The sequence below is a fragment of the Haliaeetus albicilla genome, chromosome 11, assembly GCF_947461875.1.
Source record: "Haliaeetus albicilla chromosome 11, bHalAlb1.1, whole genome shotgun sequence".
Taxonomy (NCBI): Eukaryota; Metazoa; Chordata; class Aves; order Accipitriformes; family Accipitridae; genus Haliaeetus; species Haliaeetus albicilla.
In genome coordinates, this window is record NC_091493.1 from 37,157,858 (window position 1) to 37,177,531 (window position 19,674).

At 39.4% G+C, this 19,674-nt stretch overlaps 1 protein-coding gene across 1 annotated transcript in view; it reads right to left on the reverse strand.

Annotated features, from left to right (window-relative positions):
* Positions 1-355: 355 nt before the first annotated feature.
* Positions 356-19,674, reverse strand: part of CPXM2 (carboxypeptidase X, M14 family member 2) — a 79,465-nt gene continuing 60,146 nt past the window's right edge. Inside the window, exons 7-13 of the mRNA XM_009915062.2 lie at positions 19,372-19,495; positions 17,718-17,914; positions 16,666-16,845; positions 15,376-15,673; positions 11,052-11,191; positions 10,431-10,530; positions 356-5,150 (exon numbers count right to left, since the gene is read on the reverse strand). Coding sequence (XP_009913364.1) covers positions 4,897-5,150; positions 10,431-10,530; positions 11,052-11,191; positions 15,376-15,673; positions 16,666-16,845; positions 17,718-17,914; positions 19,372-19,495 — 1,293 coding nt within the window. The 3' untranslated portion in view covers positions 356-4,896. The remainder of the gene's footprint in view (positions 5,151-10,430; positions 10,531-11,051; positions 11,192-15,375; positions 15,674-16,665; positions 16,846-17,717; positions 17,915-19,371; positions 19,496-19,674) is intronic.

Genomic DNA, 19,674 nt, shown 5'->3' on the forward strand with positions numbered 1-19,674 from the left:
CTTGGTGGGTTTGTAAGTCTCACCTAGACTAAAACTGGCTATACATGCTGTAAAATGGTGATTATATCAGTGGAAGATGGCAGAGAATGGTTATTTAGAGACTTACTGTTCCAGGCACAAGATTGTATTCACCCTGATGGCTCCATTGAACATAACTTTTGCGGCTCAAAAATTATATTATAGTGTTACAGTGAAATAAAGAAATGTCGTCTCAAGGTAAATGACCTTCAAAAAGAAATTAAAGACTAGTAAGCACATTAGACTAAGTGTATAAATGTGATTTAAACTTGGAAAATTAAGGAAATACCAGAATAAAGACCTAAAACTTCTAAAAGTTAATCACCTGAAGCCAAAAAAGCATTCATAGCCATTTATTAAGGACTGGAAAGGACTGAGAAAACTGCTTGCCACTATGATAGCACAAAAAAACACAGGCAAAAGTGGTACTAAAATTATGCATGAAATCAACTGTAAAAATCACAGACCCTCTCTCCATGTATGCACCTGCTCCAGTAAGAAAGGAAAAAGACTTTTAGAAAGTTTTATTCTCTTCGTGAGTATGAAAGAGAGCTTCTTTGGGCTCCTGCTGGGTAGTTGGTAAGTGTCCACAGAACTGTTTGTCCCGCGGTGTTTCCATGCCGGCATTGCAGCGTACTGCAGCAGGAGGTGATGCTACCACAATTTATACGACCCATATGTGCTTTTACATTTCCCCCCCTCAGGCTTATGGCTGCAACCTGACTAAATACACACAGAGACTGCTTACGAAGATAAATGGTAAAGAAGCACTTTTGCCTCCAAACTCGGGCATTTTCAGACCCACGGCAATTATATACCAATTTTTAAAGGAGTGAAAGTTGTTGGTGTGAAACCACTTGTACTCTATTTCAAGTTAACTCCTCTCTGTTCCAGTGTTTCTCAAAAAGGTCAACCACCTGCCACTGCATGATAAAAGAGGCAATGAAATCTGGCTGCATAAGTCCGTCACTGACTGCTGAAATCCATGCTTTGGGAGGATGTCCCAAATCCACTGAAAATAATGAACTGAAGTTAGAGGAAAAAAACCACAACTATACATGGATAAAAGAAGGGAAAGTAGCTTGTGACAGAAGCTGAAAATATGTGATGGGCTTAAAATATCCAATGAAAAAATGCATTTCTTCACCAGCAGTGTCAGTAAGTTTATTTAGATTCATTTTTATCAGTGTGTTTTACCCACACAGAGCTCAGCCTCCTCATAAAAGAGATACTCAGATACTCCTAACAGCCTTCTGGTGCCAACAGATTAAATTTGGGTTAGAGATTACCAAGATCCACTACATTTATACCAACGTGTGCAAGCAGATATAGTTTTAGTAGATACAGCTTTACTGGCTTCAGCATTCACAAGCTGATTAGCAGATACCGAGATCTGCCTTTGAGAGGTTAGCATTCTTGTAGTTACTATGATGGAGGAGAAAAACTGAGATATGGGGTGATAAAAATTATGAGAATTAGATAAAAAATGAATAGCTGGATAGAATGATGTGGATAGTCAAGGAGAAGCCAGCCAGCTCCCACTGTGTTTTATGATTGTCAGGGCTCTGCAGGGGAGCAGATGACTGATGGCTGGTGTTACCAAGGAGAGTAGAATATGTCCTGGTTTAACCTTTTATTTGTTTAACCTTTACTGTGTGGATGAGATTGTGCAGCTGAATTTCTTATTACTTGGAAGGGATTGTATTTTTTTCTTTTATATCAGGGATGTTCAAAGTTTAGCAAAGTCCTTGTATAAGTAGCTGTTAAAATGGATCTGTAATTATAAAAGGATCATATCCATCCTCAAGTTTTATTTCCTGTCATTTCTGTAGGGTTGCCTATTTTCCTAAAACACTGAAAGGAAAAGAGATTAAAAGCACAGAATTTAGAAAAAAAATATCTGTTCTAAAGATGTGGAAAAGATAGATAAATAGAAAACACTGGTATCCAGATTTATTGGTTTGTGGTTTGGGTCTATCCAAAGGTTACATAGCGGTGCTATGTATTTCAAAGAAAATAAACATTTTAACTCCCAAGTGCATAACTATAGCAGTAAATAGGGCACACATCAGTTCAGTATTATTATATTCAGGGCAGGCATAAGCATCTTATCTCAGCACGAGATATTCATGCATCTGAAGTTGCTAGTAAAATCCCTTTGAACTTGAGTGTTTTCCAGTGTAAAGGTGCTGGACAATCCAAAAATAATTGCACAGACAAGTACACTTGACAGCTATTAGGCCATTTATTTAGTAATGCCTGGACTAAAATGGAGTAAGGTCACCTGCATTAGTCATAGTTCTGCTGTGCCCAAGTATGCGTAAGCACTAGTCACGGCCAGTAAAGAGCACCAAGGCCACCGTCTTCAGCATCTGATGTTACTGAGGTCTTCAGCAATCAGAGTCCATCTAATTTTTAGCTAATAGACATTGAAGAATTTCCCATCAAACCCACTTCTTGTTATTAAATAAAAAACCCCCTTCTCATTGAGATAACCTCATACCTGAGAACAAAGCATTGGGACCTCTAGGTTTGTAAAGTAAATCTCAGACCAGCCTGAAACATAATTTCACGGTAGAAAGAACTGACCTGCCAGGACTAAGACAGTGGTTTCCACCTTCAATCTGATTATCAGTGATTTAAATCTGGCTGGTTAGTTCCTCATTTGCCTGTGCATGCCAACCACCCCCAGCAAGATGACTGGGTAGCCTCCGTGGGACTCCAGAGAGAAGCTACCTAAGAAACTCCATCAGTTCATAACAACAACAAAAAAACCCCATAAAAAATCATGTATGGCCCTGATCTATTGTGGTGGTAACAAAATCTACACATGCCAATGAACAAGCCAAATTAAACTGCTAGCAAAAGTCTGTTGTCATTACTCCACATTCCAAACTTATTTCACATTGCTACCTGCACAAAGACATCATTAATCCCTTCTCAGCTGCCAAAAAAACCCCTTCTTGACAATTTGCTGTTAAATTTGCTATACAAAAATATATGGCATATAGAATGTTGTAAGGGTGGTAGATAGAGTGAAATAAGTAAAATATAATTCCAAATGCTAATGTAATGATTGGATTATTTGTTTACCTCTGAAGTAGGTTTACTTAATTTAAATGATGCTGACTGGGAGCTGGAGTTCCATAAATCAAGTTATAGGAAATAACATATGCACTCTTCTATTTTCTTTCAGCCCTTGCTGCCAGATACATTGCTGTTATTTAATGGAATCTGCAGAACAAGCATGGACTGGAATTGTCTAAGAAATTTAAGAATATGACTATTTATTATGCAAGGTTTCATGATTATTCATTCTGCAATCTTTTGCCTTTTATGTGTTTGCAAGATTCATTAACAAGAAAAAGGATTTAATACAGATGGCACATGGTATTTTTACAGTAAGTTTTCTACTTGCCTTTATTTTTCCTCAGTTTTGAACGATACTTTGGTGAATGTCTTTTCCAAGAATCATATCAAATAGGCAAAAACTGTAATAGCAATTAAAATGTTTTAAACAGAATTGTATTTGGAAGTGTATGCTGCAATCTTTCTACCAAGCATATTAAGAGATGTTTATTTAGCCACAGACTTTTGACTGGCTAAAGTCATACAGCTGGCCCTTCATTTGGTATAATTAAGGTCATAACATTGAAGCTAATGGAGCAAAGCTGATTTTCACCAGCTGATACTGTCCAGTGTTTATTTAGTTCATTCTTTCCTAGATCTGATCTGCATCTTTCCTGAACCTCAATCCTGTCCCGCCATACAATTTTGTTACTTAAAAGCCAATAATAAAGCACAAATCCTGCTCCCATAGAGTCGTAAGGCCAGAAAAGCAGCAGCTGCAGTGGCAAGATGAGCAGACCATGCAGAGGAATACCAAATCCCTTGCATGTCACAGAAGACAGTGGGACAAGGTGTGCATGAGCACAAAAGGCACTTATAGACAGGCCAAAAATCAAGAAAAAAGGTGGTATCAGTGGATTTGTGAACCATGCACATGTCAGTGACCAAGCCTCTCCTCTCATACACGTGATACGACTGGCTGTGTCCACAAGAAAAGCTTTGTTTCAAGTCTTTCTCCCAGGTTAGAGAAGGGGAGTCATGCCACATGCCGAAGTGGTCCTTATCCCTTACCCTTTTCACTAGGTTTAGTTCACGGAGTAAAAAAACCAGCCTTAAAAAGCCAGAGGAGAAAACCTGGCATTAAACTCAAGAATCACAATATATCCTTAAATATAAACAACCCAAGCAGGAAAGCTAAGGTGGGTTATTCGCTTCAGGTTTTTTCCCCAAATATTACGGTGCTTGTCAAAAGGTAGACTTTCAGGGAAAGGGGGACTGACATTTTGACACAAATTTTTATGATATTCAACAGAAGTTGTCCCCTCTCAGCTCTCCTCCCATATGAGAATAAAATGTAAAGAGTGTCAAAACTTTTTTGAATTGCAAAAATATACCAATTTTATACTTTAGAAACAACATGTTTCAGCTTTTCATTCAAAACAACACTTCTCCTTTACAAGTATCTCTTTTTTTTTTTTTCCTTTTTTTCTATTTTTAAAGAAAACAGATTTACAAAGGATTAAATAACCCAACAAGCAAACAATTTCATTCCAGGTTAACTCAAAAACAACTTTCTACATTCTTCCTGCATCTCCCCCCCAACCTGGGGCTTCTTCTGGTTCGGCTCGAATTTTCTTTCCGATTTTTCGCCAAACTGAAAAAAACCCCACTATTCATCCAGCTCCACTAACAGAAAGGCCTCGTGCAGAGAAATACATACGAAGAGACGGGCTATGTAACTCTCACTACGACTACAGCCGGGCTGATAGAAGCAGAGCTCGGGGACGCCGCGGACTGCCGGGCTGAGATTTATCGCTGCTGCTGCCACTGCCGAGCTCTCTGCCTGAGCCGCCGGAGGGACAGGCTGATCGGCTGCTTCCCAAACTTCTTCATGATCTCCTTGATTCTCGCCAGGTTGGTTTTGGAGATGGTGAAGTCGCACTGGGTAGCTCCCATGTCGTAGCCGACTTCGCAGGTCTTGGTGGCGGTCGTATAGCCCTCCGCCTTGACGCCCACCACGTATTCCCCGGGGTTGAGGAGACGCCAGTAATCCCCATCGGCTCCTGGGAGGAAAAGAGATGGTTTTCAGGATAAGGGCCCTTTCTCCTTGAGGAAGATGTTGTTTATGAGAATACAGAAATGCCTGCACAGGGGTAAGACGATACCACCAGCAGCATCCCAGCATCCTCACACCAGGAAGGTGTCAACGAGGTGGTCCCACCCCTCCTCATCCTGCCAACCCTACGGGAAAACACGCCTCAAATGTATTTTCCAAATGATGAAAAAATGACAACAGGCTTCACTCTGGCTTAAGATTTTTGTCAGCTGAAGTCAGAAGGATCCTGAGGCAAAGGGTCACCTTGTAACGGTTGGTGATTCCTTGGGGGTATAAAAGACCTTCCCCAAACTAATTCTAACTAATGAACCATGAGGACCCCCAGTGGGGTACCCACATAACACTCATGACCCTGGCCAGACCACCCGGACACGTGTGTTTTGGTGCTATTTAGTATGCAAAGCGTGTGAATGCATACTGTCAACTCACTTAGAGCTCTAAGTAAATATCCCCTTCCATAAAATCTTACATTGAGTTTTATTACGCTAATTTTCCCACAAAGTATAATTCATCAGGGTACTTCACCACTTGCCTACCTGGAAATGCATGAGCAGAGCTCTTGTAATCAACTAAACTACTCATGCACAAAGCAAAATGTACTTTAACACCTCGTTGAATCAGCACTTTCTGTTTTCTTCTTTTTTCCCTGTAAATGATCTCAGATTACCCATACATACATAAGGACTTCTTTTTAAATATTATTTTAACTAGCAAGTACGCCTAGCTGTGAACTGAAAAAGGTGAAACGCTAATATCTAAAATTAGTTTTGCACTCTCTCCTAGGAAAACCCACTGTGGAATGAAAGTGCATATTCAGATATGCAATTCCATATAGAAATAAAATGCAACATCTCTTGTATGAAGAGGGGTTGGGTTTTTTTAGCACTGATGAGAACTGACAGCCTTACTATCACTAGCCTTAGGTCACTGGCAATGCAGCATGTCGCAAAAACTAAAGATGGTTTGCATAAAAATATTATATTTGGGAAAAGATCAGACTAGCTAGCTTCTGTTTAAAGAAATAGGATTTTAATTCAGAGGTTGGTAAGATACAAAACGTTTGCAAACAGCAAGTGTTAGCAAACCAGCAATATCAACTGCACCCTGATATTGCAGTCTCTGAATACAGGTGTGAAGTTGGGTGCAAGAAGCACATCTGACCAGGTTAGTTCTTGCATACCAGCTTGATCAGGTTTTTCTTTCAGCCAGTTTGACCCCGCTTAGGGTGATGATCAAGGTCCAGATTTTCTATTTCTCAGGACTCAGGCATTTTTTTGGAAGAGCTCTCTGAGAAGCAATTTATTCAGTTCTCCCCTACTATCGGGTCCGTTGGCACCTTAACCAAAAGCAAAACATAAAGCTGTCCAAGTTTCTTGAATTTATCCCTAAAGGCTCATTTTTGGCTGTAAATTCTCTGGTGATACTACAGGGCTGACAAAAGGCTATGGATCACCCTGTGCGTGGCTGTGAATGCATCCCCGCTCCGAGGCTGGCTTTAGCCCCTCGAGTTCAAAACTGACCCACATTTTTCTGACACATTTAACAGGCAGTTCATCACAACCCCGCACAAGGCCAGAAAAAAAATCTACACATTCACACACCACTGGGAAATTATTACAAAGCTGGATATTAAGCTGTTAGCAGGATGCACTTTACCTCCTTTCCATTTACAAGTAGACATTAGTATTTCTGTCAGCTGTCATTGCCCAGAATCTAATACCAGACTAAAAGGGGTTTTTTTGAAAATCAGATTAAATGCAGTAGGTAAAAAATGCAGCAGAGCAGATGGCAAGAGAAACACAATTAAAAATACAGATAAATTTAGTAAATAATAGGATTGCTAAAAGAATAGGCTCCAGAGGGAGCAGGCTAGAGGCAGACTACATCTATCTCCATCTATCGGGTCTGCTTAGATAAAATAACAATGCGTAAAAATACAAAGATAGTGTTATTATCAATTAAATGTCTCAGATGACTCCATAAACACTTCAATTAAGAGCAACACTCTTTGAGCCTGAGAGGACAGACCTTTGTTACAATTGTCATATTTACACTTAAATATACCAAATTTTAGTAATTTAAATACATTATAAAAATCTATCCTAATGCTTTGTTACCTACAAAAGACTCTCCAGGAAAGCTAGCCATAGCGCTGCACACCCAATGCATGTAACAACTAAAGCTTAACTTTTCTCTACTGAGCAGACAGCCAGGAATGAGACTGGAGAGTTAGAATACCAGAATTATGCTTAGCTTAAACTAATGTTATTAAATGTTACTAAATGCCACTTCAAAATCTTTGGGTTTGGTTACACAATGTATTCTGAAATCATATGAAACTTATGAAAATATTCAGAAAAATTTCTCTGAACATTGTGTGAAATTAAATTAATTATGGTTTATTGCAAAAATTACACAGAAACACGTATCTGTCTTTGAACTCTGGCTGTAAGAAACTGTACATTTCTTCATCGAGATTTGCTTTGAGATTTCCAAAGTGCGCAATTACAGGAAGCAACCCACAAAACTGCCTTTGCACCGTGGGGAAAAAAGGTGTCCAGGTGCATTTGGTCATCCAGTTGATGAACTCTTTTCCAAAGGTTACCTCATAGAGCACAGTCCACATCTAGCCGTAACAGCATGCAATCACTCAGACTTAATCAATAGTTACATCTGCATCAAGAGAAAATGGAATAATTTTCCACAAAGCTCTTACTCTCAGAATCAATGACTTCAATTAGCCTATTAATATTGTTAGCCTAGTGTCAGCAACCCTCTCTTCCCATAAGATATATTGTACATCCAAGTAAAAAAAAAAAAGCTTTCTATGCACTTTTTTTTGTCCATAGGAAGAAGCACAGAAATTTTCTCAAACAAGTAAATGTTATCAGAGGGCCTTTACAACTTTTGTCTGGCTCTACAGGGTAGGTGACCACATTTATGTATCAAAGAAACACTAGATACCTTACAGCTTAGCTCACTTCAAACAAAACTTATATAAATAGAGATAGCGGCCATAATTCTTCTCCTGCTTGACCTATTTTTATATCAAGGCAACTCACAGGTTTAAATGGATACATATTTCATTTTAAAAGGTATAAAAGAAAGAAAACTGTTCACAATTTGCTTTCTTTCTCTGGAGTTTTACATGTCATTTTAGCTCTTTGGCTCCAACATAAATTCTCAAAGACTAACGAGACATACATTGTTATCTGTATAATATAAAACAAGATAGAACTTTTATGTTCCCATCTACAAAGTGAATCCCAAAGAGTGTCAGCTTAAATGTCTCATTAAAAAGAAGAATTAAAAAGAATAAAATAAGTACTTTTATTTGTACTAACAAGTGTAGATGTCCTTAAAGCCATAGAAGCTCAGCTCTAAGTCTAGATGTTAATATCTGCAAGATTCCCCGAGCGTTACAAGGTGGATTCTGGGATCTTGCAGATTTATTACACATGCCACTGGGACTCTCTTCCATATGCATGTCTGCTGTCTTTAAACTTTTGTTTTTTCTTTCATGTGGCAATCCAGTGTACGGAGAGCTGGAGATTAATCACCCATTGCATTTACTCAGCCTCAACCAGAGCAATATATTAATTCTGTTAACAGAGTAATACAGACTACAGTTTATGGCAGTCTTTCCAGACTGCCAAGACTTCCAAGACAAGGAAAAACAACTGATTACTTTAATTCCCACTATCATTTCCCAGTAGTCCTATTTTGAAATATTTAAGGCAGAATCATTATTGCCTAATTAAATATCTGTCATTCAATGTTTTCTTTTACAACAGGGACACAGTAGCACTGAAATAAACTTAATCAAAAACTAAGTTAGATAGTCCGAGATTTATTATTGGCTCAGATAATCTACTGTAGCAAACATTAGAGATTTGGAAGTCTCTTACCTAGAGCTCTAAGATACTCCATAGTCTGAAATCAGTTTACATGTCAAAGCATGCCATACTGTACCTCAGTGGCAAAGCATGTGAAAGTGGCAGCAAATGAAAAACCCAGGATGCCAGTCAGGACATGAAAACTACGTAAAATTAGTGTTCCTCTTTCTAATATTGAAACACAACTAGACTATACAACAATATGGTTTGTCCGATTATTCACCACGATGCTACTTTTCCATAAAAGTCCAACAGAAACCTTGTTAACCGCTTACAACCAGCACTTTAAGTGCAATCACTAAAGACTCCTGACGACATCTTGCCTTGCTATTTCTTTCTGCGTGCTTGTCTCCTTGCTATATCCCCTCTGTTGTTTCTCCGTTTAAGATTACTGTGTGTCTTAAATCACGGTACAGTACCTACACAAACACAATGGCCATTGGACACTATCCCACCTGCTGCCTGTCAAAGCAATTTTCAGGTATTACTATTAATCTTGTAATTAGCTAGTGTCTATTTAAAGCAGTTCTTTATTTAGTACCGTAACTACTTTCCAGGCCATTGAATAGGCTTAGAATTTACTCTGAGTATACATACCTGTGTCTGGGTATAGATCAAGAGTGTGCTAACAAGGCAAATAGCCATTTGTGCTTTTTTTTTTTTAAACTATACATATTGAAAAGTAATTCTCTGGGCTGCAATTCACCTGTGCAAAGCAATGTTTCTGCTGAGCCCCATTAAACGATCTTTTACAAAGCTTTAATGTTTTGCAGGAGAATCTTCAGGTTGTGAAAATCCTCTTTCCCTGCAACAGCTGTTTCTCCTCTGGACACAGCTCTAAATCACATCTCCAACACATTCACAGTCCTGTAACTGCTAACAGCCAGAGGAACATTCTTCACCCAACAAGGCATTACCTACACCCTTGTTTTTCAGTGCTATAATTATTCTGGGTTAGATTTGCACTACCTTTACATTAGAAAATGAGCAATAAGAGTTCTTTAGACACAGCCTTATGTAGGCTATTGATTTGGGGCTGATAAAAGGCTATTTGCTCAATACTTTAAAAGAGGTGGAAAGAGGAAGAGGGGTAGAGAGGAAAGGCAGAATCCTGTTCTTGTCCACCCAGCTGCACCGTGGAAAGAGGTGACTCCCTCTTCATGTGCCGCTCCTTCTGCAACACTCTCCTTAGACTGTCTACTATCTGCTGGCTTTTCGCAGAAAAGAGTTCAAAGATGCAACGAGGTTCTGTATTTTGTTTTTAAACAAAAATTTTAAATAAATCTGTTCATTTGCACTGATGTTTAGGGGTTTGGTATTGTTTTTTTTACCTGTGCGAATGTCATGGTTAACACCTTCTACTGAAATAACAGCATTTGGGATTCCCTTTCCGTGCACATCTTTTACTATGCCTTTGATGCCCCGATGGACCTATTGAGAGAATAAACAAACAAATATTGCACAGCAATGAACAGTACCATCATTAGCAAGATATCATAAATCATTAATTCCATATGTGAATTACAGGTATTATATTCCTACTTTATGGTTCACACAGTTTTGAAATATCATTATTAACCCAGTATCAGCCTCCCAGGCATTAGCTCCTTGTGAATCAGCTTTACAAATTCTGTTAGGATTCCTGAGGCATCAAATTCAAAAGATAGATAAAACGAGCAGATAACACAGCAGACGTAAGGTCTTTTTCTGGCAGTCCTTTCTAGCAAGCTCTGCACTCATGCCAAATTTTGACAAGCTTCATTATTTTATTCTCCTAAGTCAAAACAGCCTGGCTGAAGTGATATGCCAGTATTGCTCGTAGGTAAGGTTTCTATCACAAATACCAACAGTCATGTAATTAGCCATGCAAGAAAAATATCGGAAACCTTAAACTCCCTTCCAATCCAAAAGGAGTCATCAAGTTATTCAGAAGTTACTCTTCTGTTGAATACCTGTTCCATAAAAACAATCAGGGACTCGCGGTTGTTTTCCCATTCTTCAGGCAACTCGCTCTCGTGGGGATACTTGTCACAGCCAACGTAGATGGATAGCTCAAAGCAGTTAGTGTGCAGATAACTGAAGTCATTTATGCCTGTCAATAGGGGGTAAAAAAGAAACAATTTTATATCCTCTTTTAATCTATTGATCAGATCTGATTATTTTATGCAAAGTAATACAGAACTTATTTAAACACTAACTGGGTATTTATTTAGCTGCCTTAGTCAGCAGACCTGGCAGGACAAAAGATTTTTAGAAATGCCACATCTCCCATAGCAAAGCACCAGAGTAACACCAGAGCTATACATTTAACAAAACAAGACTTTCTAAAGACAGCGTCCCATCAATATGTTCAAAACAGAGGACACAGGATTGCACCGTGACAGCACGGGCCACTGTGTCAGCCCAGCACCGCATCCCCAATCCCTTTGCTGCAAAGAGCAGCATCCTTCCGCCATCACAAAACTTAAAGGAAATACAGATTTAGCAGAAAACAAACAAAAAGTCATTCCAGGTAATGTTTCTATTATATTGGTGGAGAAGAAGGGGACACAACCACAAGATGTTAGGAAAGGTCTCTCTTTACAGCAAAAAACTTGTGCTTTGCTTTTAAGAAAGCACGAAACTTCACTAATGCTGGACACTTTCCCGTGGAGCAGCTCTCACTTACGATTGTTCTGGGCAAAAATGGGATGAGTCTACGTTAGCTTGCGTGGATGCACAGCCATTAACTGAATTTATACAACCCTAAATGCCAGGACACAGAGCAATGTGCACACAGTCATTGTTATGTAAAAGTGATTTATCAGAGCAGTTGATGAGATAGTTTCTCAGTGTAAATGTTTTCCCACATCAGTATTCTAAATGATAGGAAAGCCAGAAAAATCAAGGTAGTAATAATTCTTTTAAGTTATATATGGCATCTGTTAGCTTGTAAGGAATGAAAGGATCTATTCTGTTTTCTCCCTATTACGGCTTTGCAGAGGACTGGAATCTGCACCGTGGCTCTGCAATAGCAATTTCCATCAGAAATATGTCCTAATCAAAACCCAGGAACCTCAGGGCCTCTGACCTCTGAGGAGCGGTGGTTTAAGTCCATGTTACAGAGAGCGCTGTGACCTTTGCAAAGGTCCTGAGCACTAAGGAAGACTGTATTTAGATACAGATCTCAAACATTGCCATTTTACAGGTTTCTCTCCCGTTTCTCACAATTATTTTTCCTTTGGGAAATTCCATTTGTTAGTTCTCCTCAATCACACCGATAACATGATACAGTACACGAACATTACAGAAGGAAATGATGTGAACTTCATTTCTCATTCCACCTGCAGTTCTAATAAAAAATATTTTAAAACCCATTAATAAGCGATCAGTAATTGTTATATTTGTTATATTTTAAAATTGTTATAAATTAAAATTGTTATATTTTAAAGATTAGCAAGAATTGCCTTCACTGAGTGCTTGTGATTGAAAAGAGTTAAAAAAAACCCCAAGTCCTGTCCAATTACCATAGAGCGGTAGTCAAGTATTTAACGAGCCCTCAGTGCCTTCTGGATGCAGAGCAGGAGGATTATATAATACAGATGTTAAGCTTTACACTTTTGTTGATGAGGAAAGCCTAAATATCAGACAGTGGCATATGCTACTCTGCATAAACTTGCTTCCCCTCCATTTGAGAAACAGCCACAATTATTTTCCCCTCACATACTCTATCGCATCCTGATTAATCTGTTGTGAAATGTTTTGCAATACACAGTAATTGCTCCGTTTTAATACATGTATTTAAGAAAATGGCTTAACGTTGCCAAGAGCAACTCTTCGCGTAGCGCCTGAACATGCAAATCCAGCCTTGAAAACACTGGAAATGAAATTAAATTCATCTGTTCTTTGCCTTTGAGCAGTTCAACCAGTGCAGAAGTGTTATATATAAAATTGCTGAAGAACTTGCACTCATTGCAGTCCAAAATACGTGCAGGAAATAGTATGGCTGGGTTTCAAAGGCACATGGAGATGTTCGATATCTGTGCAAGATATCTGTGGTGCACATAATTCTCTAGGGACTCTCTGGTGCTGAAAAAGAATTAGAAAAATCCCTTATAAATTTTCCCATGGCATGAGCAGTGAAAAGTTTATATGTATGATCACTGCAAGGCCAGGCAGCAGGTGGATGAGGGGAGAGAGGACGGACAGCTTCAAGTTGTGGTACAGCAAGGAGATGGCACCCACACCAAAGGACAGGCGGGGAGCTTTCTGCAAGGGATCTAGTGGTGGGTCACCTTCAGGTCAGTCGTTCAGTAAGCAGGGGTTTAGTTTAGGAGAAGAAAAATTGTTACACGTTGATCTAAAAGGTAAAGAAATAGAAAAAGTGGAGTGAGCTATACAGCTACATCTGTACAGTCATGGAATTACAGAGTGAAAAAATATAGGAGAAATTTGTCTTCAAATCTGGAACTGTATTTGGACAACCCTTTACAAGGTGCCATTGGTTAACTACCAGCTGCAATACATATATATGTACGCATGTATATATATCTGCAATACAAATCGCTCTCTCCCATTTGTCTAAGTAGAGAAGAAGCCTAAAACCATCCTGCAGGTTGGAGGCTGAGCTCAAATGCAAACCACATCTTTTGAGGTTTAGTCTGGAGTCCAAGGTGTAAAGAATTGAAAGCAAAAGCAGTATCCGAGCATTTTTCTCAAAGACAATCTTGGAAGTCTTACTATAATGTAAGAGAGCAGGATGTAAAGCATAATGAGTAACATTATAAAGCAATAAAACAAATCAGATGAACCAAATCCAATATGCAATTGTTACTAAGAAATCAAGATACAATTCAGCATCTATATTGTACATCATTACTTAATGTAACTTAATGTGACAGCTGTTAGTGACATGGCCAATGTCATCTTTTCTGGATCGATTTATAATCATGTTTCTTATAGCACTTAGGAAAATTAAACTCATAAATTAGGTAATTAAGCAGTCAAGTTAGCATTCAGATTTTATTTTAGAATTTGCAGAAATGCATAGAAGTGTATTGTCAGGCATTGGCCTTGTGATCTGAGTTCAATCTTCCCCCCGAATTCAGCCAGCACTTTTTAACCTCCTGAAAAAATATTTGAAAATTTAATTCTTGGCTCTAGCCTTTAAAGGCTGGCCAGCATTAACTTTACACGGGCCAACGTAAAAGCCATAAAAGCCATGTCCAACATTTAGAAATGTTTATGCAGTGAAACTACCTGCAAGTTACAAACACAAGCCAGCGCCAGTAAAAAGTGGTCTGCACAGACACTCGCTTGCATCTGTTTGCCATTACTGCTGCAGTTGTTCCTATTATTATTCAAGTGATGGCAGATGCACAGCTCATTTCTTAATTTCATAGAATATGTTGTCTAACTGATGTACTTACAAAAACCAAAAATTTTGAGCAGAATTCTGATGGATCAGCAGAGTCCCTGATTCTGAGCCTGCTCAAAGTGTACACCCATAGAGATAACCGTGCCTATTGCTGTTAAAAATGTGCTTCTAATGGGGCTTTCCTGGAAATTGATGCTTTGTCTGCACTACAGGACACGGCTTCCCCTTCATGCTCCTTAGCGGGGTGACAGGCTTGGGCATAAGGTGAATGGTGCAGTCTGCAATTTATTCTGGCAGCAGAAATGCCTATGGAGCCCATGAAAAATTTCATTATAAGGATGTCCAGGTCTTTTAAAAACAGGACGGTAGCAGGCAAGCAGCAGCTTTTTATGGCATGTTTTTACAACTCAAAGTGAATGCAAGCGGGGGCTGATCTGTGACCAAGTTCAATGAGAATGAGGCTGAAATTGTGATTTTCCTATCTAAGGGCCACTGGAATCTCGCCTTGGAGTTGCTGCTTCAGCTCTGACACTGGTTACCTTTGATATTCAGCAGCAGTTTTCTGTTGGCACCCTGTGAGATGGCAAAGGCTGACAGGTTCCCCCTTGCTAGCGGGTTTGGACTGGGTTGCTTTTCTCCTAGCAAATCATCTTGAAGGTACAGAATCCATAAAACTAATGTATTGCAGATGCACTTTTGGAAACCTCCATAGTAAATGAAATGGTCACCAGGTCTTAGTGACACAATTTCTTTCAGTCCTCTGATACTTGATGAAGTGCAGCAAACAGACTTTCACCTGGGGAAATATTCCTCCTAGGGCACATGTTTTACCACCACCGCCTCTGCAAGGTACACCAGGCAGCGATGGCATTATTATATTTAGCAAGGTAATGCTAATTACAGTTTCTACAGACACTTACTTCCCGCCACAGTATGCCAGGAGGCTCCATTAACAGTGCCATCCTCCTTTTGGAAATCCTCTGTGTGACACGCTCTCCTTCTCGCATCTGTCATCAGCCGGTGCGTGGAGGCATAGGAATACGCGAGCCAGCGAAAGACGTGGTCGTCTGGGGTAGGAGTGTAATCCTGGGTTTTCCACATCGATCGCACCATATCGTAGGGGTACGCCACCACCAGCTCTCCTCCCTGCAAATTGCCGCCCAGCACAAAAGGAATTTTTTCCATCCACGCTATTATTGCCCGTGTCTCAACTGCCACCTGGGAGGAAAAAAAGAAACAGCAGCTTTGACTCAACCTGTGAAATCTGATAATCTTGTTTCAAAGGTAGACCAGATGCAGGAGTCCTGCTGTGAGTTTCTTAGCGTGGCGTGAGTAGCCAGCACAAGAGATGTGGCCAAGGCGCAGGGCTTCTTTACATTACAGTGCCTGCCAGCTGTGCATAAAAAACCCTAACAAAACCTTAATGTTAGTAATTTATGCAGCAGGAACATCTATGTAGAGTGAGGCCAAGAGCAGCAACCGACAGAGATGTCAGACCATGACATTGCTCCCTCTGCCATCGGCTGAAATGAGTTTTTGAAATAAGGGTTTTTAAACACAGAACTATTTCTAAAGCCCACAGAACTGCCACAGTTAAGTGCCTTCCCCTCAAACTGGGGGAATCTCAGCCACTAGCAATAGTTGCATTATATTTAAAAGGCCACGTAAAAAAAAATAATTAAATTTCTGGCACTACGATCCAATAAATGACTTTAGCATAAGCCACTGCATTGGTTTTGCATATGCCTCACAGCATTTGGAGTGTTATTTCAGATAAGAATATATTGCAAGTAAGAATAAATAAGAAAACCCCAGGAGAAATCTGTATGGTGACTGAGTTTGCAAAGAGCTCATCTACGTCGCAAAACTAGGGAGAAGACCAATTCACAGGACTGAGCCCTGCGGTGGGATTCTCTTTGTCTACCTGCTGCTGCCTAGAAGTTGGGTATCGAGTCCTCCAGGTTCTCGGAATTGCCAAGGGAAAAGAGAATCCTCCAGGCAGCATTTCCCTTCCCAAGGGCTGCCTCTAAAATATGGGGGTGAATGGTACTTTTGTGGCACGTTTTTATTTCCTGACAAGGAAGCCTAGACAAGTAGCTTAGGTCAGGTATGTAACTTCACCCACAAGTTACTAATTTCTTGAGAAGTGCAAAGCTCACTCTTCCAGCATGCCCCAGCCTTTGTGTTCCCTGCTCTCTGGTCTTACTCACGGTGGCATTTTCAGACAGGTACCAGTCAGGGATCGGGATGTGATGGTTTGGAACTTTTCTTTTACTCTTCTTCTGATCTTCCGACTCCCAGAGCAAAGAGTTTAAATCAGGGAAATTATTGTTGATGTCAATGCCGTCCTGAGTCCATCGTCCTAAAGACCAGCCCCCTAATTCTGAACCCTTAGGTTTAAAGAAAAAGGGAGAAAAAATATCATTCAGAAAAAATATCATTCAGAATACAACCTGTGAGCCCTCAGCAAAGTATTTGGGGATGTGTCAGAGAGAATTCTATACAGAAAAATGAAAGGATGAATTATTTAATTAACTGAAGTGAATAATTGGCTTTTTTTTCATTTTGTACGAAACCTTGAATGAGGTGAAGCAAAGCCCATGAAAAATTACTTGGGGTTAGCCAAAATATTCTGGTTTGTTTTCAAGGTTTCTATGTAAGACTGGTTTTCCTGTGGGTTGCAATGGAGATAGCATATATTCCCTTCCACGGCTGTGAGTGCAAATTTTGTATTCCAGTCTTGTACGGACTGCCCTGGAAGACTTTCCAGTATATTTGACCAGCCCCTGCAATTTTTCCTCCTGGTGTCTGTCTTCTTCCAGACTGAATTCTTACAATGCCCAACACATTGTGCTCTCCTTAAAGATGCGCTATTAAATTTCAGCTGCGGAGGAATGCAAATTTTCATGTGCTTAGCTTGGTTTCTCATGAGAAACAGACTGCATGAATTTTCCATTTTCCATAATGGTGTTCCCATTGATCTATACACCTCGGTATGGTTTGTTCTGGCAGTCTTTGTGACCCTCCTTTCTATACACATCTTCCTGTTAGCCAATGTCACATAAATACTGTTTCTTTCAGCTTTTTTTTCCCCAAGAAAGATGTTTCAGTGGTTTGTGTTTGCTTTGATGTGTTTGGTTTTTTTTTTTATTTTGATTGCTTGTAAAATATGATCTTTGAAAAAAAAATATGACAACAGGAGCATGTTTCATTCATCTAATAGACGTAAAATAACTCCTTGATATATCCACAATCATATTACCGCTTTATATGCCTTGTCATATCCATCTGGGTTGACTGAGGGCAGGAGGTGGATTCTGGTACCCTCAATGAGATGTACAATGCGTGGGTTCCCAGCCAGGTATTCCTGGCACATAAACTGCATTAGCAAAAGGATTAGCTCGCGTCCAAGCACTTCATTCCCATGAGCTCCTGCAATGTACCGAAATTCTGGTTCACCTGTTGAAAGCATATGGAGCAGAAGTGGTGTCAGAGCAGCAAATCAAATATCTAACCAAATTTCATTGATGTCAATCAGCAACATTTCGCTTAAGGAGAGTTGGAAAAATGTTTTAACTGAACAAATGATAGATGAAAATGTAACTGTACAGAAACAAATAACTACTTTCTGTTGCTATTTTAGAAGAATGGGCTTATGTGTAAGTGATATCTCAAGCTACCGTATAAAACCCCCAAAACCCATTTTGCATGAAACGCATTTTTAATTATACTCACAATTTCAGCATGTTACAGGCAGATTTTAAAAGTTCCGATAGTCTAAAAATAACATGAAAAAATACATCGCTAGTAGTTCTTTGCGACAGATGTTAAGGCTCTTAAAAGGTAACAGCCAGTAACTGTACATAATTGATCTCTGACTTCACACGCTCCTTTTCCTTCATTTATCAAAAAACAGGTTCACATATATTTTTCAAGGTTATAGTGAATGGCACAATACTTGGACTCAATTACGAAATACTTCAGAGATTATTAGGAATAGTGCCAGCTATTAAAAAAAATCCCTGTAATTTCATTGTCCTTTGTATGAATTAAACACTTGCAAACATTAACAGGACAGACCTGAACTGGCCAAGCTACGGCTTGTGGCTGGATCCACCCTCCCAATTTGTCTGGCCCATGACACACTCCTTGCATTTTCTGCAGGACTCTCAAAAATAGGTAAGCGGACAGAGCAGATCAGATGAATTATTCTGGTGTTAACATCTGACATTCAGAGACTGTAGTCAGGTCAACACCAAGTCTATGGAGAGATTACATCTACTGTGCTCCATCCCTTATGGCAAAGGAGAGATGTCTTAGGAGCATGTTGCAGCACTCTCCCTTGCATGGGATGAACACGTATCAGGGTATTTATGGACACGGCAAAGCACAAGAGACCTCTATTCTCACAGCTGCCTCAGACACTATCACCGTTCATTTTTCTCCACAGAAGGGCCAAAGACTGAATGAGTTTCTATTCTGAAGAACTATATCACCGTAGGAAGTTGTACCCCAATACTCAGCAGTGAAAGATGATTTGTGAGGTTTGACCTGTCCTTGCTTGCAATGCATTCACCCATATAAAAAAAAAAGGTAAATTTCTATCCAAAGCTACATAAATCCCCAAAACTAAAATCCATTCCCCAGTACTAAAAATCACTTTTAGTTATTGTAAAGAATAAAACTCATTATCATTAAAGAATTTGATCCCACATTCAAAATGCCTTCTATTTGTGCTCACCCTCCTCTTCCCAATTTAGAAATACAGTGCTGAAGTTCCTCCCACATACATTTGAAATCTTTGCTGCCATGAATATAATTCCATCAGTGATAATTACTGCAGATACAGAGAATGAGGATAAAAAAAAGCCACAGCCCAACACCCGTCAATAGATTTAGTTAGACTAAATCCTAACCAACTTCGTGTTCTCCTGGGTTGTCAGAAATCTCGACAGCATACAGCTTTAGTCCTTGGTTACTTTTTCCAATATTGTAAATTCTTGTGATATTCGGGCACATTTTGTTCACAGTTTTCATCAACTGCCAACAAAAAAAACAAACCATATAGTTAGACAATGCAGCATCAAAATAGATCCACGATTAATTACTTCATTCCAAATTGGTTGTGGCAAAACCTCTTTGTTTTCTTTTCTGATTATTTCTTAGTTGTAAAAGCTTTATGTTTAGTTCATGAATTTATGTTGTGTGGTAATTCACAT